The sequence below is a fragment of the Bombina bombina genome, chromosome 2, assembly GCF_027579735.1.
Source record: "Bombina bombina isolate aBomBom1 chromosome 2, aBomBom1.pri, whole genome shotgun sequence".
Classification (NCBI taxonomy): domain Eukaryota; kingdom Metazoa; phylum Chordata; class Amphibia; order Anura; family Bombinatoridae; genus Bombina; species Bombina bombina.
In genome coordinates, this window is record NC_069500.1 from 343,967,300 (window position 1) to 343,989,562 (window position 22,263).

Below are 22,263 nucleotides of genomic sequence, written 5' to 3' on the forward strand. Positions count from 1 at the left end.
GACTGCCGGACGGCAGCCTCCTGAAAGAATCACAGCTCACTCCACTAGGGCTGTGGCATCCACATGGGCCTTCAAGAACGAGGCTTCTGTTGACCAGATATGTAAGGCAGCGACTTGGTCTTCACTGCACACTTTTGCCAAATTTTACAAATTTGATACTTTTGCTTCTTCGGAGGCTATTTTTGGGAGAAAGGTTTTGCAAGCCGTGGTGCCTTCCGTTTAGGTAACCTGATTTGCTCCCTCCCTTCATCCGTGTCCTAAAGCTTTGGTATTGGTTCCCACAAGTAAGGATGACGCCGTGGACCGGACACACCAATGTTGGAGAAAACAGAATTTATGCTTACCTGATAAATTACTTTCTCCAACGGTGTGTCCGGTCCACGGCCCGCCCTGGTTTTTTAATCAGGTCTGATTAATTATTTTCTCTAACTACAGTCACCACGGTACCATATGGTTTCTCCTATATTTTCCTCCTGTCCGTCGGTCGAATGACTGGGGTGGGCGGAGCCTAGGAGGGACTATATGGCCAGCTTTGCTGGGACTCTTTGCCATTTCCTGTTGGGGAAGAGATATTCCCACAAGTAAGGATGACGCCGTGGACCGGACACACCGTTGGAGAAAGTAATTTATCAGGTAAGCATAAATTCTGTTTTTTTGTTAAAAAGTAATATGTTAATATATGTTTTATGTATATTCTGAAATAGCAAGAGAACCTTAATAAGTGCCGCATCTAACACTTCTCTTCCCAGGAAGTATTACACCACGAATTAGAACACCGGAAACTGGTTCTGACGATGCCATCAAAAATATCCTGGAACAAGCGAAAAAGGAAATTCAGTCTCAGAAAGGTAGCGTGTTTCTTTTATCCTATATAAAGAGCTATACTTATTAATATATATTAAGCACTTCTACTGTACTGTTTTTTTTCATCTGTATAGTCTCTGTTAACATAGTGATTAGATATTTTACAATCGTTTCAGTCTTGTACAAACACTTTCATCTTTATTTAAAAATGCCTTTTTGCTAGCACTGTTAAAGGGACATATTACCTAGTTTTTCTATCATGCATATGAAAGAGCAGCAGTTAAAGGGACAGTCAACACCAGAATTTGTGTTGTTTAAAAAGATAGATAATCCCTTTATTACCCATTCCCCAGTTTTGCATAACAACACAGTTATATTAATACACGTTTTACCTCTATGATTACCTTGTATCTAAGCCTCTACAAACTGCCCCCTTTTCCTTCTAATACAGGGAGAGTCCACAGCTGCATTCATTACTTTTGGAAATACAGAACCTGGCCACCAGGAGGAGGCAAAGACACCCCAGCCAAAGGCTTAAATACCTCCCCCACCTCCCTCATCCCCCAGTCATGCCTTTCATCACAGGAGGTTGGCAGAGAAGTGTCGGAAGATTTCAGAGTAGTTCCTTATGGAGGGTAGTACTCTTCGAGATGGGACTGGAGTTTTAAGTAGTCTTGTTAACCTCTCAGTGAGAGCATTGCTAAAAGTTAGAGTCCGGAGATGTAGGGAGAGTCTTTCTGCGAAACCATCCCGACTCATATTAACAGCTCCATAAGCAATCAGCGTTGACAAGTTTCGCTGCCTGCTTTTCTGCACTCAAGTCCATGTCAGAGGCGCTGCTACAATCTGTCAAACTTGAAGGACCGTGTTGCTGTTCCACGGCATTGATTCCGGTAAGATCGTTTCAATTTTTACATGCTTGTAACGTTAGAAATCAGGGTCTCAGTGGGACTCCTTTATCTTTAAGGAATCAAGGGTTAATATCTCCGGATGGAGATTATTGAACAGTGGGGGCTTTAATCATGTTTGTTATGAGATTTTGACTGCTTATGTGTAAGTGACTTTGGGACTCATAGGCCTTTACAGAACGTACAGGTTATTTTCGAGCTGTGCAGTTTTATGGACTGGCGAGCTTTTCTTAGCGGGAGGAATCCTGCACGTTGCACCACATGACCGGGTGCGGTCACATTTTTGTTTCCCATTTCTGTATTCCTGACCGTACGACTGCGGAGAGGATACGTTTTCTCTACCTGTCTGGGTAATAGGAGGTGGCGAGTGCCCCAGCCATTGGGGGTGTAAGGTGCTAGTTGTTTTTTGTCCATAATCTATTTAGTTGAGTTATGGAGGATTCTGATATGTTAACAGGGGTTTCCTTGGATCCAAATTTTAATACCTGCGTATATTGTGAGGAGGCCCAGGTAACTCAGCCCTCTCAATTATTTTCCGTATGCCGCAATAGAGTGTTCTCATCTTCCCATGTTGGAACGTTAGAGACCACTGAGCCATCCGCCTCTGAGGATTCGGCATCCCGTGAGGTGCATTCCCTAATATCGGTTCCTACACAGGCGATCAGTATTCTAGGGAAGCGGTGTCCTCTGAGGCTTCAGAGGTGCTACCTCTAGGGTCGGATACCCCAGATACTCTGACGGAGGTGAATTTTGTTTTTAAATTTAGAATGGTTCGCCTGCGTGTACTTCTGAGAGAAGTTTTGGCGACGTTGGAGGATCCTAATTCTGATCCGTCAGCTGAATCTCAGTCTGCTGTTTCAGATAGCAAGCTTGTTTAAACGACTGGAGGGATGGTGATCCTATTGCTTATCGTCTCTATATTGTTATTCTTTGTTTTTGTATCAGATTCCCGGTTCGGAGCTCTTGAGGAATTGTGTAGCATGACGGGCGGGACCGGTTGGTTACACTTTTCCTTGGATTATCTCTTGTGTGCGCTTGCCTCTTTTCTATTCCGGTTAGGATAAATTTTTATTTTTTGAGTGTGAGATTATGTTAAAACTCTTCTTGGGAAGTCTTTTCGCTTTGGGATTCTGGTATTAGCGATTTTTGTGTCGCGATTGATGGAATCTTCCGGTGGAAGTTCTATTTTAAAAAAAAAATGATAACAAAAACAAGAAGGTGTCTCTGGTTGGGGTGACGTTCCCGCTATATGTCCGAGACTATGTTTAAGCTTCAGAGCTTATATATTTGTTTTTTTTTCTGTTCGTTATTCTCAGTTTGCTGGCCCTGCTAGAAATATAGAGTTTTCCTTTTGATCCTTGAACAGATATGTCGTATCCTTCATATCGGGCTGGTCCTGATTGGGTATAGTTATCTCTGTTCTTTTGCGGTTTGTACAGATATGTTGTATCCTGACTAACAGGCTGGTCCTGTTTGGGTACTAGTTACCTCTCTTCTTTCTTCTTCTCAAGAGGTTGTTTTTCGGTCCAGAGGAAGCCCTTCTATCTTGGATGTCAGGCTGGTCCTGGGTAAATCGTCTCGGTTGGGCATCTGATATTGGATCGTATGCGGTCCAGGTGACCTACGAGTTAATACCCTGCTTTGCAAAGGAGTTTTAATTCTGCTGTGACAGTTTTCTTTAGTAACTAGGTTTTGCCTCTCAATGTTTTGATGAAGGGAGGACGGGGGACTTTTTTGGAGTCTTTTTCCCGGTTCCACTTCTCAGGGGTGTATTTTCCCCTCCTTTGGTGCTCCATAGGGGTTGTCTCGTTCTGTTTGTTTTTCTATGCTCTCTATGTAGAGCTTGTTTCTTCTTCCTCTTGAGGGTTGATATACGGTTCTCTCTTCCCTTATCAGGGGGATGGATAATTTCCTTTAATCATGTTGAGGATATCCGTTTTTTGGGACCGTATTATTTTTCAATAATATTGTTCTGATCCTAGATTTTCTGGGATCTAGGGGGGGGGTTATACAGTATCCTGTTTTTCTGGGATCTGGTTTCTCCTATTTTTGGCGGTTCTGGTTTCTCCATCGCCTGCTAGGAGTTTTAAGATATCTCTCTTGTCCTTTCCAGTTGGATTTGGAATGGAGTTCCTGGGGTAGGCTTCAGGGTGGTTCTTGATTCTGTGATTTTCAGACAGGAGGTCTCCTAGGCCTTTTGAGTTAAAATACTCTATAGGTTTGCCTGCTGTTTTCCTTCAGTACTTCATTGGTACCTATCTCCAGATTCTCATAGATTTCTGGTTAGTCCGCACCGGTCGCCAGTTTGCAGTATATCTTTTCATATTCTGAGAAACTTTCCTTTGGTCTACTGGGGCAGCTTGTCTTATCACTTCCATGGAAGTGGGAGAGTGTCTTCTGGGATTCCTTCTGTTTTCTATTAGGAATCTTCGGTCACTCTTTCTACTCTGAGGACCTGGTCTTCTAAATTTTCTAAATTTTTACCAGTTGTTTTTTTTTTTTCTGCAGTAGATCCTTTTTCTGACTCTGAGAGTTCAGCGGGAGGTCGAGGAACTCTTCTTTGGTGTGTCCTTTTGACGGATCTGTACCTTTTGTGGGATCTGATCTAGGTTCTCTGGGCGTTCATGCCTATCCTAGTCTTGTCTTTGGGGGATCGTGCTCAGGGATTCTTAAATAGATCTCTGGATCTTTTCGGTGCTGGGGAAGTTTATTCTTCCCTGTTCCCTTCGACTATGTCACCTCTTCTGGGTTAATTCAGTCTGTCAGGGGTAGGCATCAGGGTATCTGATTGCTCCTTTTTTGTGCTACGACTCGTTTTCGTGGTTGGGCTTCTCCATTATGGGTGCTCCTTAATATAGAGTTTGACAGGGTCTTCGCCCTTGGTGTTTTAATGTATTGTGAAAGGGGGGTTTCGGAAAGGTGTCAGTTCTTTCCTCAGCTTGTAGCTGGTCCCTTGTTTTACTCTTTAGATTGACAGTCTCCCCCCCCCTATTTTGGTGGGGGGTGTTGGTTCTCTCTGATTTTATATTTCTTCTTGAGTTTCTCTCTGTTCCTTCCAGGATGCCCTGGAGAAAGGATTCTTAGCCGGTTCTTGTTAGGACTGCTAGTTCTTAGCCGGTGGGTTAGCCTGGCTTTCTATCAGATGTGCGGTTTCGGGTGGGCTCATCTGTCGCTTTTCCCCGGATTGGGGGTTCCTAAGCAGATCTGGATATCTGTTTTCGTTCTATTCCTGAGGTCATAAACCCTTGGTGTTCATTTCCTTTTGCTACAATGCGGTCCGCGGTCAGGCAGTTGCGTTCAAATTTTGTCCTTCAGGACATTACACTTTTTGTCTATGATTGCATTGTTTACTTTGTATCGATGCGGCAGTTGGTCCTTGAATTTTCTATTCATTGACCTGTTTCATTTCTGGATTATCTCTCCAGGTCCTAGTATCTCTTGCAGTCCGGTAATTCGTCTTCTGGGTCTTCTTTCTAAGGAGACTTTTTCTTCGGGTTATGCAAGGGGCTTTTTCCCTTTTTTTCTTGGATCGTACCTCGAGGTCCTTTCAGACCTCTTTAGCATATTCTTTGGTTCCTGGGTAAAGTGTACGGTGTTGGGAGTCTTGGTTGTCCTTTTTGTCGGGTTCCTGGAGGAGTGTTTCTTCGGCTGACCTCATAGTTAGTGGGACTCATCTCTTCAGAGGTTTGTATGCTCTTTTTGGGACCAGTGATTTTGTGTCATCCCTGACATGAGCTCTTACGGTCCTAATTGTTGGGGAGATACTTGGTCCTGCTAACTTTTTTGTGTCTTTTGCTTCTGTTGAAGCAGTTTTTGGGAGATAGGATTTTTTTCAGGCTGTGGTTCCCTCAGATTGGGCTGCCTTATTGTTACCCCCCCTGTTAGCATTCAGTGTCCTATATAGCTTGGGTATTGTTTTCCCCAAGTAATGAATGTAACTGTGGACCCTGTATTTAGAAGGAAAACAAAAATTATGACTTACCAGATAATTTCCTTTCCTTTGATACAGGGAGAGTCCACAGCTCCCGCCTGTGCTTTCCGGAGGCCGACCATAAATTTAAATTGCTTCTTCTGGCACCTTTTTCACCCTGATATTTCTCCTACTGTTCCTTGTTCCCTCGGCAGAATGACTGGAGGATGAGGGAGGTGGGGGAGGTATTTAAGCCTTTGGCTGGGGTGTCTTTGCCTCCTCCTGGTGGCCAGGTTCTGTATTATTAAAAGTAATGAATGCAGCTGTGGGCTCTCCCTGTATCAAAGGAAAGGAAATTATCTGGTAAGTTATAATTTTTGTTATTTCAGTTCTTTTGAAAGACTTGCATTTTAGCCAATCAGTGCTTACTCCTCAGTAAATTCGTGTGCATGAGCTCAATGTTATCTATATAAAATACATGAAATAATGCCCTGTAGTGGTGAAAAACTGTCAAAATGTATTCATATTCGAGGCGGCCTTCAAGGTCTAAGAAATTAGTATATGAACTTCCTAGGTTTAGCTTTCAACTAAGAATACCAAGAGAACAAAGCAAAATTGGTAATAAAAGTAAATTGGAAAGTTTTTTTAAAATTACATACCGTATATGAATCATTTACAGCTTTAGGGTATAGATGGCACAGGTCCTATATATGTCGCTCTTAGTTGTCACTGTAGACAAAGAGACTTTGCTTTGATGTACGTATATGAACAAGATGATATGAGTGCAGTATACTGATCATTTTCAAATGTCGGCCAATTTTCGAAGGATCCCTTCAATAGAAGATGCACAGCCAAGCTGAGGACAAAAGTACTCCGGTGTTGAAAGTGTAAAGACTCTGAGTATAAAGATAGCATATACTCACTTCCTTAGATTTCAAGGTTCCGCGATGTCACAGAAAACAGCAAAAATTGATGTATGGTTTAAAAAGAACAAAACATTTATTAATAGCTCACCGCGTTTCAACGATTAAATCGTCTTTCTCAAGAGCAAAATTTAAAAGGGTAAAAGGAAGTGAGTATATGCTATCTTTATACTCAAGAGTCTTTACATTTTAAACACCGGAGTACTTTTGTCCTCAGCTTGGCTGTGCATCTTCTATTGAAGGGATCCTTCTTGATTGGCCGACATTTGAAAATGATCAGAGTGAGTATACAGCACTCATATCATCTTGTTCATATACGTACATCAAAGCAAAGTCTCTTTGTCTACAGTGACAACTAAGAGCGACATATATATGACCTGCGCCATCTATACCCTAAAGCTTCTACATATTAACAGTCCGTTGGGAGAGACCGTGAGAAGGCAGCGGTCCACATCAGAGGAGAGTATTAGTTCTTTTCCATTGTTACAGCCTTTTTGTTATAAGATTTCAAATGATCTGTATTGTTTTTTGCCTATTTGAATCATAAAAGTTTTTTTTGGGACTTGACTGTCCCTTTACACATATGTTTAAAAAATTGCCTAAAAAGGGGTTAAGGAAAAGCTGTTTAAATTTAAGGTTATACTAACTACTAACAGCAAGTGCATGATTGTGCAGAACTGAATCCTGGGACTCTAGTGCTCACTGGCTGATAGGGACAACTCCCACAGGAAAGAAAGTTGGTTTATACAACACAGGAACACCCTTTTTATTATATATTAAAAAAAATTAAAAAATAATTTCTTTAATACATTTCCAAACATTCTCTTTTAGACAGAAAAGAGCAAATGTTTGAGTATAATGACCCTCTTCCATTGTTGCTTCTCTAAATCTTAAGTACAGTTTACATAAGAAGAATACTTAATATACTGTAAGAACCTTAAAGGGACAGTGAAGGTTGCATGTTTTATTTTTTAATTCAGGCTGGGGGGGGGGGTTCCGCTAAATTTTTTTTTTTAAAAGTCTGTGTTTTTCCCACTGCCCTTTAGAGAGACTAAAGGCAACTTTGCTATCTTAAAAACAGTCTACACAGTGATTGCTTGATCAGTGCAGCAGCTAATTTACATCTGGAAGCAGAGGCAATAAAAAAACGTAATCCATAGGTATATACCTAGACAGTGAAATAAAGCTTAAAACAAAAAGAAAAAGCTTATCTTGCTAACAAAAGTGCCGTTTCAAATTCTTTTAAAACATTTCATTTATATGAAGCATTTCTGCAATGTAGAGCTTCATTGCTGTTATAATATGCATACATAATAAAAGTATATTAATGCCCCATAAAGGGACATAGACCCCCCCAAAAAGATGATTCAGATAAAGTGTAAAATTAAATTAAAAAAAAAAGCTTTTCCATTTCATTTCTTTATCAAATTTACTTCTTTTGGTATCCTTTGTTGAAAAGCAGTTAAAAAGGCGTAAAAATGTGCACATGCCTGGAGCAATATATTGCAGAAGCTTTATAACTTATATGTTTGTAAGAACAGTAGGTGATGGCAGTATTTTCTGTCATATACTTCTTTAGAAATGTGCACATAACCTATCATGATATCTCTTCAACAAAGAACACCATGAAAACAAAGCAAATTGAATCACAAAACAAAAATGTTGGATTTCATGGCACTTTAAACGCAGATGTATTCTGTGCAGCTAATCAGTAGCTGCATAGCCCCAGTGATCATTACATTTTAACAACTTTCCGCTACTGTTATCTAATTTGCTTTGTTCTCTTGGTGTCCTTTGTTCAGAAGCATATCTAGGAAGGCTCAGAAGCAGCAATGCACTAATAGGAGCTCGTCACTGATTGGTGGTCGCACATATATGTCTCTTGTGTTCAGCTAGCTTCCGAGCATTTCTGCTCCTTCAACAAAGGATACCAGGAGTTTGAAGCAAATTTGACAATAGAAGTAAATTGGAACGTTTTTTAAAATGGAGTGCTCTATCTGAATCTTGACTGACAAAACGTGGGTTTCATGTACAGCCTGACAGGTGCAGGATTGGACGATTCAGCTAAAGTACATTTGCATTTTCTTGCAGAATGTTTTTCTTTTTTGCAGTGGAAATAATGTATTAATGTTCTGCTATATGGTGCATATCATATACTGCACAAGATGTGTGACTGAAGGCCTTGCATCCTCTTCCATCAATCAATAAGTGCACCGTGTATGTCAGAGGCCATTTAATTGCTTTTCCTAAACAGGTGGATTAACATATTAGATAGGGCTGGATTAATGTGAGTTTATTGCATTTGCCTGAGAGAAATTATTTAGAGTATCATTTTCTGTTCTAAAGTACGGTAAAATGCAAAACTAAATAAGCCTCCCAGTTGTATATCGGTTTCACTGTTTACAGCTATTTATTGATTATATGTAACCCAACCAGTTACTTTTTAAAGGGTTGATATAACCTAAATGTTGCTTGTCTTTGTTTTGAAACTTACATATGGATTTGGTTGAAAAATTAAAGGGATAGGATTCCCAAATGTTGAAGCACATGGAACTGATGCAGAATAGCTATAAAAAGCTGACTAGAAAATATCATCTGAACATCACTATATAAAAGAAGAAGATAATTTACCTCAATTTACCTAAGTATTCACACCCCACACCACACTTTAAGCAGCCAGTCAGGATGCTTGTCCCAGGACTTGCTAGGGAGTGTGCATCTGGCATGTGGAGGAACAGTCATGTTATTTTCCTCTACAGTTTTAGTAATTTCAGCTGAAGAAATTTTTGAGGTAAAATATCTTTCTTTTTAACATAGAGATGCTCAGGTGATATTTTATTGTCAGCTTTTTACAGTTATGCTGCATCACTTTCAAGTTATTTAGCATATGAGTATTATGTCCCTTTAAAGGCACATGAAACCCAAAAATTTTCTTTCATGATTCAGATAGATAATACAATTTTAAACAACTTTCCAATTTACTTCTATTATTTAATTTAATTTGCTTTCTTCTCTTGTTATGATTTGCTGAAAGTTTTATCTAGGCAAGTTTATGAGCAGCAGAGAACCTAGGTTCTAGCTGTTGATTGGAGGCTGCATATATATATATATATATATATATAGAGAGAGAGAGAGAGAGAGAGAGAGAGAGAGAGAGAGAGAGAGAGAGAGAGAGAGAGAGAGAGAGAGAATGTTATTGACTCACCCATGTGTTCAGTTATAAACTAGTAGTGCATTGCTGCTCCTTCAACAAATGATACCAAGAGAATGAAACAGATTAGATAATAGAAGTAAATTAAAAAGTTGTTTAAAATTGTATTCTCTATCTGAATCATGAAAGAAAAATTTTGGGTTTCATGTACCTTTAACTGCATTTTTTTTAAAGGGTTAAAATTAAGTTTTGTGATTAAGAGTATGTAATTTCCATGAGAGCATACAGGGGTATGTATTGAGCTCTCTGTAGAACATTATTAGAAACATTGTTTCAGACACATACTACCATATAGTGCTCAAGACACATACAGGCTCCAGAGCCTATGGGGGCTGCCATAAAAAAGGTGCTAGGTTTTAAAAAAAAAGGCTAACAAGAAAGAAAGGCAAATTTTGATAAACATTCATGATTCAGACAGAACGTACATTTTTACTTCCAGTTAAGTTTTGTAATGTTTAGTCCAATGTCTCTATTTTCTGTAGGAAACAAAATGTTGGTCTACTATCCTTGTATTTAATCATTTACTTTAATACCTTGGCTGCTCGGTGTGGCCTCAGTGTATTTGGCCACTAAGGGTTTAATCGCTTTGATCTGAAATATTTTAAATTTAAAATGGAGAAAGTATAGTTTTGTTGTCTTCCTTTAGTGCATAATGCTGTTCAGTTCAGTGACCACTAAGCATTACCAACATAAAGAACTAGCAACAGATTTTCATGATATCTGAACTATAACACATATGAAATAATCACCATGGTTACTAACCTGCACTTACCCATCAGCTGATTGTTTAACCTGTGCTCTAGTTCAGATATCATTTAAATATAGCCTGTTAGGGGTCCTGAGCAATGGAAAAACAAATATTATACAATCTTTTTTTTCATACTAGATGCCTAACAGCCTTTGTAGATGATACAGGACAGTATTTTACTCTTGTTCCATACAAATATAGGAACCTACATATGTTTTTATATATAGCTCTGTAATCTACTGAGTAATTGGCCATACAACAGTGCACTGATTTAGAGAAAGAGACCCAATACAATTGCCTGTGCTTTAATCTGTTAATACATTCTTTACACAGGTGAAACAAAAGATTCATCCACTTCATTAACATCCTCCTCAGGCAGCAGTGGCTCGGAGGATGCGATTAAGAACATCCTGGAGCAAGCGAGGAGGGAGATGCAGGCGCAGCAACAAGCTTTGCTGGAAATAGAGTCCGGTAGCAGCCACAGGTCCATTCCGACACCCCCAAATGAGCGCCCCATACTGACGCCTTCTACAAACAATACAGCTCACGTCTATATTAAGCAGGAGGAAGGCACCTTTTTAAGTAGCACAAACAGCAGCTCCACACAGACTACTTTGAGTGTAGTGTCTCCTGCAGCATTTGTTCAGAGTATTATACGAAAGGTCAAGTCAGAAATTGGTGATGCTGGATCATACTTCGACCAGCACTGGGCATCAGAAAGAAATTTATTGACTCATCCCTTCAACTCTGTATCCCCATCTTTGTCATCATCTTCGAGTTATTCCAGCTTGGCCAATGGTAGACTTTGTAAACGTGGGGAGAACAGCGACGCAGCTCCTAATGATGATGATGTAAAGACAGGGGAAGATGCCCACAAGCCACTGGAGATCAAGACAGAAGCTGGAAGCCTAGACCAACAGAACATCAATCGACTGTCTTATTACCCTGCATATGTCCCAAGGAATTTGAAGCCAACAGTTCCCCCTTTAACTCCAGAGCAGTATGAGATGTACATGTACAGGGAAGTAGATACACTGGAACTGACCAGGCAGGTTAAGGAGAAGCTTGCAAAAAATGGAATCTGCCAAAGAATATTTGGAGAAAAGGTACTTAAGCATAGCATGTTGGTAAGCTCCAGCAAGACTAGGCAAGGCAGCCAAGGATTGACTGATGTTTCAGTTAAATTATTGGTTTGATGAGCCTCTATTCAGTTTATATGTGGCGGAACTCATTTTAATGCTCATATCCATATTCCTTTTTTATATTTCTGTAAAATAATTATGAATTTATTAGATTGTTAAAAATTCAGTCTTTTTTTCATATATTATATTTTATTGATATATTTAATTCTTATTTGTAGGGAATCTAATAGCTCAAAATATTTTATTATGAGATTACGACCATCCATAACTTTATATTTAGCCTTAACAGAGTAATAGGGCTTGATAATACATCACAACCATATGAAAAATATATAGAACTAGATTACAAGTGGATCGCTATCGTTAGCGCAAGGAGAGTAAACGCGATCACAAGATCACAGTGTTCTTTACGCTCAAAACCATATGACAAGGGTCAAGCTGTTAAAATTACCGCAAATTTGTTTACGCGAACTTGTGGTAATTTACGCTCCCCATATTTTCTATGGGTAGCACTGAGCGGTTCTGTGCTTTTGTATTACAAGTTGAAAGTAAATGTGATCGCTCGAAAGAAATCGCATTGACCGCACAAACTTTTTACGCCACCTGGAAGGTCACGTAAAGAGTTTATCCGGAGGAAACAGTTGCACTAAACTACACTATTAACCCCTAAACCACCACCCCATCCACATTGAAAGTAACCCACTACAATCTAAACCTCCTAATCTAACACCCTCTAAATTACCCCAAAACAGACTAACCTTACCTTTACAAAAAATAAAATAAAAACTTACCTGAAAAATTTTAAAAAAAATAATCTTACCTTTACTAAAAAAAAAATTGCCATTACTTTAAAAATAAAAACTACTATTACTTAAAAACTAAAAAAACCTACTGTTACAAAAAAATAAAAAAAAGTTATGCCTATTCTAAAATTTGCACAAAATAAAAAAAAAAACGGTTTAGGTCTTAATAGAGTAGGGGTCTTATGGCGATTCAAATTAGCGTGCAAGTATAGGTGTTTTCTTTCCAATTTTCTCTCTGTATTGAAGTCAATGGGAGAGTACATTAACGTGATCGCAATATACTAACCTGCTCTTTGTGCAAGTCAGGTAAGCACTCAAGGGAAAAATATTTACTTTCAACTTGTAATACGATCGCTACCCGACTCGCACAAAGAGCAGAATTCAAGCAGTGTTAGGGTGGGAGAGCGGTAAATACTGCTCCACTTGTACTATAGCCCATAGTAATCTATAAAAATATATTTAGAAACTGCAAATTTAAAAATATTCTTCCAAGCTGTAGTTGCATTGCTGCTTTTGACAGCAACATGGTTTTGTTTTCTCTTGTAAGGTGTATCCAGTTCACGGATCATCCATTACTTGTGGGATATTCTCATTCCCAACAGGAAGTTGCAAGAGGACACCCACAGCAGAGCTGTAATATAGCTCCTCCCCTAAATGTCATAGCCAGTCATTCTCTTGCAACTCTCAACAAGCAAGGTCGTTGTAGGAGAGAGTGGTTAAATATAGCTAGTTAACTTTCTTCAATCAAAAGTTTGTTATTTTTAAATAGTACCGGAGTTGTGCTATTTTATCTCAGGCAGTAAATAGAAGAAGAATCTGCCTGAGGTTTCTATGATCTTAGCAGGTTGTAACTAAGATCCATTGCTGTTCTCACATATGTCTGAGGGGATTACACAGATGAGGTAACTTCAGCGAGAGAATGGCGTGCAGTTTATTCTGCTATCAGGTATGTGCAGTTATAATTTTTTCTAGAGATGGAAAACACTAGAAAATGCTGCTGATACCGGATTAATGTAAGTTAAGCCTGAATACAGTGATTTAATAACGACTGGTATCATGCTTACTCCCAGGGGTAATACCCTTATGATATTGCAATATAAAACGTTTGCTGGCATGTTTAATCGTTTTTATATATGCTTTGGTGATAAAACTTTATTGGGGCCTAGTTTTTTCCACATGGCTGGCTTAAATTTTGACTAGAAACAGTTTACTGAGGCTTTCCACTGTTATAGTATAAAAGTTACAGTTGGTGCAGTTAAAATTACAAACTGTGACATCCAGCTTCCCTCAGGAGTCCCCTGTATGCTATAGGACATCTCTAAAGGGCTCAAAGGCTTTCCAAAGTCGTTTATTGGGGAAGGTAGGACCACAGCTTGCTGTAGCAGTTGGTTGCGACTGTTAAAAAACGTCTATTTCGTTTTTTGATCCGTTTTTTGAACTAAGGGGTTAATCATCCATTTGCAAGTGGATGCAATGCTCTGCTAGCCTATTACATACACTGTAAAAATTTCGTTTGATTTACTGCATTTTTTTCACTGTTTTTCAAATTCTGACAAAATTTGTTTAGCTTAAAGGCACAGTACCGTTTTTTATATTTGCTTGTTAACTTGATTTAAAGTGTTTTCCAAGCTTGCTAGTCTCATTGCTAGTCTGTATAAACATGTCTGACATAGAAGAAACTCCTTGTTCATTATGTTTAAAAGCCATGGTGGAACCCCCTCTTAGAATGTGTACCAAATGTTCTGATTTCATTTTATGCAATAAAGATCATATTCTGTTTTTAAAAAATTATCACCAGAGGAATCTGACAAGGGGAAAGTTATGCCGACTAACTCTCCCCACATGTCCGACCCTTTGACTCCCGCCCAAGGGACTCACGCTCAAATGGCGCCAAGTACATCTAGGGCGCCCATAGCGTTTACTTTACAAGACATGGCGGCAGTCATGGATAATACACTGTCAGCGGTATTAGCCAGACTCCCTGAACTTAGAGGTTAGCGAGATAGCTCTGGGGTGAGACAAAATGCAGAGCATACTGACGCTTTAAGAACCATGTCTGATACTGCCTCACAATATGCAGAAGCTGAGGAAGGAGAGCTTCAGTCAGTGGGTGATGTTAATGACTCAGGAAAGATACCTGATTCTAATATTTCTACATTTAAATTTAAGCTTGAACACCTCCGCGTGTTGCTTAGGGAGGTTTTAGCTGCTCTGAATGACTGTGATACCATTGCAGTGCCAGAGAAATTGTGTAGACTGGATAAATGCTTTGCAGTGCCGGTGTGTACTGATGTTTTTCCAATACCTAAAAGGTTTACATAAATTATTAATAAGGAATAGGATAGACCAGGTGTGCCGTTCTCTTCCCCTCCTATTTTTAGAAAAATGTTTTCCAATAGACGCCACCACACGGGACTTATGGCAGACAGTCCCTAAGGTGGAGGGAGCAGTTTCTACTCTAGCAAAGCGTACTACTATACCTGTCGAGGACAGTTGTGCTTTTTTAGATCCAATGGATAAAAAATTAGAAGGTTACCTTAAGAAAATATTTATTCAACAAGGTTTTATCCTACAGCCCATTGCATGCATTGCCCCTGTCACTGCTGCTGCGGCGTACTGGTTTGAGTCTCTGGAAGAGGCTTTACAGGTAGCGACTCCATTGGATGACATACTTGGCAAACTTAGAGCACTTAAGCTAGCCAATTCTTTTATTTCTGATGCCATTGTTCATTTGAATAAACTAACGGCTAAGAATTCTGGTTTTGCTATACAGGCGCGCAGAGCGCTATGGCTTAAATCATGGTCAGCTGACGTGACTTTAAAATCTAAGCTACTTAACATTCCCTTCAAGGGGCAGACCCTATTCGGGCCTGGTTTGAAGGAGATTATTGCTGATATCACGGGAGGAAAAGGTCGTGCCCTTCCTCAGGACAGGTCCAAATCTAGGGCCAAACAGTCTAATTTTCGTGCCTTTCGAAACTTCAAGGCAGGTGCGGCATTAACTTCCTCTAATAATAAGCAAGAGGGATCTTTTGCTCAATCCAAGATGGTCTGGAGACCAAACCAGACCTGGAAAAAAGGTAAGCAGGTCAAAAAGCCTGCTGCTGCCTCTAAGACAGCATGAAGGAACGACCCCCTATCCGGTAACGGATCTAGTAGGGGGCAGACTTTCACTCTTCGACCAGGCGTGGGCAAGAGATGTTCAGGATCCCTGGGCGTTGGAAATTATATCCCAAGGATATCTTCTGGACTTCAAAGCTTCCCCCCCAAAAGGGAGATTTCACCTTTCACAATTATCTGCAAACCAGATAAAGAGAGAGGCATTCTTACACTGTGTACGAGACCTCCTAGTTATGGGAGTGATCCATCCAGTTCCAAAGGAGGAACAGGAACAGTGTTTTTACTCAAATCTGTTTGTGGTTCCAAAAAAAGAGGGAACCTTCAGACCGATTTTGGATCTAAAGATCTTAAACAAATTCCTCAAAGTTCCATCGTTCAAGATGGAAACTATTCGTACCATCCTACCACTGATCCAGGAGGGTCAATATATGACTACAGTGGATCTAAAGGATGCTTATCTTCACATTCCGATACACAAAGATCATCGTCGGTTTCTCAGGTTTGCCTTTCAAGACAGGCATTACCAGTTGTAGCTCTTCCCTTTGGATTAGCTACAGCCCCAAGAATCTTTACAAAGGTTCTAGGGTCGCTTTTGGCGGTCCTAAGGCCGCGGGGCATAGCAGTAGCCCCTTATTTAGACGACATCCTGATACAGGCGTCAAACTTCCAAATTGCCAAGTCTCATACGGACGTAGTACTGGCATTTCTGAGGTCGCATGGGTGGAAAGTGAACGAGGAAAAGTGTTCTCTATCCCCACTCACAAGAGTTTCCTTTCAAGGGACTCTGATAGATTCTGTAGAAATGAAAATTTACCTTGACGGAGTCCAGGTTATCAAAGCTTATAAATTCCTGTCGGGTTCTTCATTCCATTCCGCGCCCTTTGGTGGCTCAGTGTATGGAAGTAATCGGCTTAATGGTAGCGGCAATGGACATAGTGCCGTTTGCACGCTTACATCTCAGACCGCTGCAACTATGCAGGCTCAGTCAGTGGAGCGGGGATTACACAGATTTGGCCCCTCAACTGAATCTGGACCAAGAGACCAGGGATCCTCTTCCCTGGTGGCTATCTCGGGTCCATCTGTCCAAAGGTATGACCTTCGCAGGCCAGATTGGACTATTGTAACAACAAATGCCAGCCTTCTAGGTTGGGGTGCAGTCTGGAACTCCCTGAAGGTTCAGGGATCGTGGACTCAGGAGGAGTCTCTCCTTCCAATAAATATTCTGGAACTAAGAGCAATATTCAAGGCTCTTCAGGTTTGGCCTCAGTTAGCAACTCTGAGGTACATCATATTTCAGTCGGTCAACATCACGACTGTAGCTTACATCAACCATCGAGGGGGAACAAGAAGTTCCCTAGAGATGTTAGAAGTTTCAAAAATAATTCACTGGACAGAGATTCACTCTTGCCACCTATCAGCTATCCATATCCCAGGTGTAGAGCACTGGGAGGCGGATTTTCTAAGTCGTCAGACTTTTCATCCGGGAGAGTGGGAACTCCATCCGGAGGTATTTGCACAACTGATTCTCCGTTGGGGCAAACCAGAACTGGATCTCATGGCGTCTCGCCAGAACGCCAAGCTTCCGTGTTACGGATCCAGGTCCAGGGATCCCAAGGCGACACTGATAGATACTCTAGCAGCGCCCTAGTCTTTCAACCTGGCTTATGTGTTTCCACCGTTTCCTCTGCTCCCTCGACTGATTGCCAAGATCAAGCAGGAGAGAGCATCAGTGATTCTGATAGCACCTGCGTGGCCACGCAGGACCTGGTATGCAGATCTAGTGGACATGTCATCCTTTCCACCATGGTCTCTGCCTCTGAGACAGGACCTTCTACTTCAGGGTCCTTTCAACTATCCAAATCTAATTTCTCTGAGGCTGACTGCCTGGAGATTGAACGCTTGATTTTATCAAAGCGTGGCTTCTCCGAGTCAGTTATTGATACCTTAATACAGGCACGAAAGCCTGTCACCAGGAAAATTTACCATAAGGTATGGTGTAGATATCTTTATTGGTGTGAATCCAAGGGTTACTCATGGAGTAAGGTCAGGATTCCTAGGATTTTATCTTTTCTCCAAGAAGGTTTAGAAAAAGGATTGTCAGCTAGTTTCTTAAAGGGACAGATTTTTGCTCTGTCTATTCTTTTGCACTAGCGTCTGGCAGATGTTCCAGACGTTCAGGCATTTTGTCAGGCTTTAGTTAGAATCAAGCCTGTGTTTAAACCTGTTGCTCCACCATGGAGCTTAAACTTGGTTCTTAAGGTTCTTCAAGGAGTTCCGTTTGAACCTCTTCATTCCATAGATATCAAACTTTTATCTTGGAAAGTTCTTTTTTTTTTGGTAGCTATTTCCTTGGCTCGTAGAGTCTCTGAGCTATCTGCCTTACAATGTGATTCTCCTTATCTGATTTTTCATACGGATAAGGTAGTCCTGCGTACCAAACCTGGGTTCTTACCTAAGGTGGTATCTAACAAGAATATCAATCAAGAGATTGTGGTTCCATCCTTGTGTTACACAATCTGGACGTGGTCCGTACTTTAAAGTTTTACTTACAAGCTACTAAAGATTTTCGTCAAGCATCTGCTTTGTTTGTTGTCTACTCTGGACAGAGGAGAGGTCAAAAGGCTTTGGCAACCTCTTTTTCTTTTTGGCTAAGAAGCTTAATCCGCTTAGCCTATGAGACTGCTGGACAGCAGCCTCCTGAAAGGATTACAGCTCATTCCACTAGAGCTGTGGCTTCCACTTGGGCCTTTAAAAATGAGGCTTCTGTTGAACAGATTTGCAAGGCGGCGACTTGGTCTTCGCTTCATACTTTTTCAAAATTTTACAAATTTGATACTTTTGCTTCTTCGGAGGCTATATTTGGGAGAATGGTTTTACAGGCAGTGGTTCCTTCCATTTAAGTTCCTGCCTTGTCCCTCCCTTCATCCGTGTACTTTAGCTTTGGTATTGGTATCCCACAAGTAATGGATGATCCGTGGACTGGATACACCTTACAAGAGAAAACACAATTTATGCTTACCTGATAAATTTATTTCTCTTGTGGTGTATCCAGTCCACGGACCGCCCTTTCATTATAAGGCAAGTAATTTTTAAATTTGAACTACAGTAACCACTACACCCTATGGTTCCTCCTTTCTCGGCTTGTTTTCGGTCGAATGACTGGCTATGACAGTTAGGGGAGGAGCTATATTACAGCTCTGCTGTGGGTGTCCTCTTGCAACTTCCTGTTGGGAATGAGAATATCCCACAAGTAATGGATGATCCGTGGACTGGATACACCACAAGAGAAATACATTTTTCAGGTAAGCATAAATTGTGTTTTTTCAAGCTTTTACATGACAAGAAGGATGTGGAGATTCTGGAGTCATTTGCTGAACTGATGCTGGTTAATGCAAGTAATGAACCAATATAGGCAGATCACATGAAGGCTAACTAAGATTAATTAAGTTTACATTTCACATAGGATATAAAAGATTATGTACATTGTGTTTCTTTTCCCACATTTAATATTTGTACCCTTTGTTTATTTAAGGTTCTTGGACTATCCCAAGGCAGTGTAAGTGACATGCTGTCTAGACCCAAACCCTGGAGTAAATTGACTCAGAAAGGCCGTGAACCATTTATCCGCATGCAGCTATGGCTGACTGATCAGCTTGGCCAAGGGATTACTCATCAGCCAGCCATTTCACAAGGTATGGTATGATGGACTAGGCAGGTAAACGTTAACAGTAGATGCAAGTTAGAAAAGCCTGCAAAACTACAAGCAACAAACACTTTCTCTAATACAGGATTTAATTTGGTCACCCAGCTACTTGTTTTATACATGATTCTCTGATGTTACGCCATGGTAATACTGAGCAAAGTAGCATATTAACACTAAAGGCTTGTATTGGGTTTTATATATATATAGCCATATATAAAATGATCTTTGAGTATTAACAATCACCTAGATTACGAGTTTTGCGCTAAACAGGGTGCGAAACGAACGTCAAAAAAGTTGCGTTATTTCACTCTCCATAGCTCTGTCATTACGGGTTACTGAAAATCCTCCTTGTACGTGCGATATGGTGGCGTTAAGCTCCATACCGTACAAAGGCCAAGGGCTGCTTTGACGTGCTAACACCTGAAGTGCGCAATGTAAATTCTCCGTAACGCAACCCCATTGATGTCTATGGGGAAAAAAACCACCCTAACATAAACCCCGTCTAAATACACCTAATCTGCTGCCCCTGACATCGCCGACACTTAAATAAAGTTATTAACCCCTAATCTGCCGCTCCCGCCATCGACAAAACTATAATAGTTATTAACCCCTATTTAGCAGCTTCACGACATTGCCGACACTATAATAAAGTTATTAACCCCTATCCCGCCGCTCCTCAACACTATAATAAAGTTATTAACCCCTATTCCGCCACTCCCCTACAACGCTGACACTAATAAAAGCTGTTAACCCCTAATCCGCCGCTCCCCGACATCGCCGCCACTATAATAAAGTTATTAACCCCTAAACCTCCGGCCTCCTACATCGCCAGCACTAAATAAACCTATTAACCCTCAAACCACATTGCAAAACACTAAATTAAACCCTAAACCTAACACTCCCCTAACTTTAAATTAAAATGACAATATAACTATATTTAAATAAATAAAAACTTACCTGTGAAATAAAAATAAACCTAAGTTTAAACTATAAATTAACCTAACATTACTATTCTAATAAAATAAAAAAAAACTACCAATCAAAAAATCCTAACACTACGAAAAAAATTAAAAAAAATCTAAAATTACAAAAAATAAAAGATGCTAAGCTTACAAAAAATAATAAACTAAATTATCAAAAATAGAAACAATTACAGCTAATCTAATAGCCCTATAAAAATAACCCCCCCCCCCCCCAAATAAACACCCCCCCTAGCCTACAATGAACTACCAATAGCCCTTAAATTGCTCTTTTTTTACTTCCCTTAAAAGGGCATTCAGCTCTTTTACCAAAGCCTTAATCTAAAAAAAAAAGCACCCAAAAAAATAAAAAAAAAACCTAACACTAACCCCCCATAATATCTACTCACGGTTCCTGAAGTCCGGACATCCATTCCCATCCAGACGGCGAGAAGTCTTCATCCAGACGGCGAAACCTTCATCCATCTCGGGGACGTCTTCTATCTTCATCCCGGCGGCGTGGAGGGGAACCATCCTAGATGCCGATCCCATCCTGTGCGGAGCGTCCTCTTCATACGGTCACCGCCGTACACTAAAGTTGAATGCAACTTAGCCGTTTAAAAATCGTGTACCTTGCATTCCTATTGGCTGATTTGAATGTTTAAATTCAAATTAGCCAAAAGGATGAGAGCTTCTGAAATCCTATTGGTTGTTCAAATCAGCCAGTAGGATGAGAGCTACTGAAATCCTGTTGGCTGATTTGAACAGCCAATAGGATTTCAGAAGCTCTTATCCTATTGGCTGATTTTCAGAATCAAATCAGCCAATAGGAATGCAAGGTACGCCATTTTGAAACGGCTACCTTGCATTCAACTTCAGTGTACGGCGGTGACCATATGAAGAGGACGCTTCATGCAGGATGGGATCAGCTTCCAGGATCAGATGCCGGGATGAAGCTAGAAGATAGGTAAAAGAGATGTTTAACTTAGGACAATGCCCTGCAAAACACCCTTTTAAGGGCTATTGGTAGTTTATTGTAGGCTACGGGAGTTTTTATTTTGGTGTAATTGTTTTTATTTTTGATAATTTCGTTAATTATTTTTTGTAAGCTTAGTGTTTTTATATTTTTCGTAATTTAGTGTTTATTATTTTTTGTAATTTTAGATTTTGTAAGTTTTTTTGTAGTGTTGTTTTTTTTTAAATTTGTAATTTAGATTTTTTTAATTGGTAGTTTTTTTATTTTATTAGACTAATAATGTTAAGTTAATTTATAGTTTAAACTTAGGTTTATTTTTATTTCACAGGTCAGTTTTTATTTATTTAAATATAGTTATATTGCAATTTTAATTTAAAGTTAGGGGGGTGTTAGGTTTAGGGGTTAATAGTTTAATTTAGTGTTTTGAGATGTAGGGGGACGGCAGTTTAGGAGTAAATAGGTTTATTTAGTGGCGGCGATGTGGGAGACCGGAGGTTTAGGGGTTAATAGGTTTTTTAGTGGCGGCAATGTGGGAGGCCGGAGGTTTAGGGGTTAAAAACTTTATTATAGTGTTGGTGATGTCGGGGAGCGGCGGATTAGGGGTTAATATATTTAAATAGTGTTGGCGATGTGGGTGGGCGCAGATTAGAGGTTATTAGGTTTACGGCTAGATTACAAATGTTTTGCGGTACAGCTTTTAACGCTGAAAAAATGAAAATTCCAGCGTAATAGCCAGGAATAGCTGTAACGCAAGCATTTTAGCCTGTAACACAACGTCCATTCCACACTCAAAAAATTACATTTTTGTGTGGGATTTTCATAGCGCCGGTATTACAGGTTGTGCGTTGAGGCTAAAAAGCTTGCGTTACAGCCTATACCAAAATGATCCATACCGCCGTTAGTTTTGCACCCTGTTTAGCGCAAATCTCGTAATCTAGGTGTTATTTAATAGTCGCAATGTGGGTGGGCGGCAGATTAGGGGTTAATAAGTTTGACATAGTGTTTGCGATGTAGGAGGGTGGTGGTTTAGGGGTTAATAGGTCGTTTATGGGTGTT

General features: G+C 40.1%; 1 protein-coding gene across 1 annotated transcript in view; it reads left to right on the forward strand.

Annotated features, from left to right (window-relative positions):
• The window catches only part of CUX2 (cut like homeobox 2), a 142,571-nt gene that overhangs the window by 94,124 nt on the left and 26,184 nt on the right, over positions 1-22,263 (forward strand). The window contains exons 9-11 of the mRNA XM_053701709.1: positions 750-848; positions 10,838-11,610; positions 19,102-19,261. Coding sequence (XP_053557684.1) covers positions 750-848; positions 10,838-11,610; positions 19,102-19,261 — 1,032 coding nt within the window. The remainder of the gene's footprint in view (positions 1-749; positions 849-10,837; positions 11,611-19,101; positions 19,262-22,263) is intronic.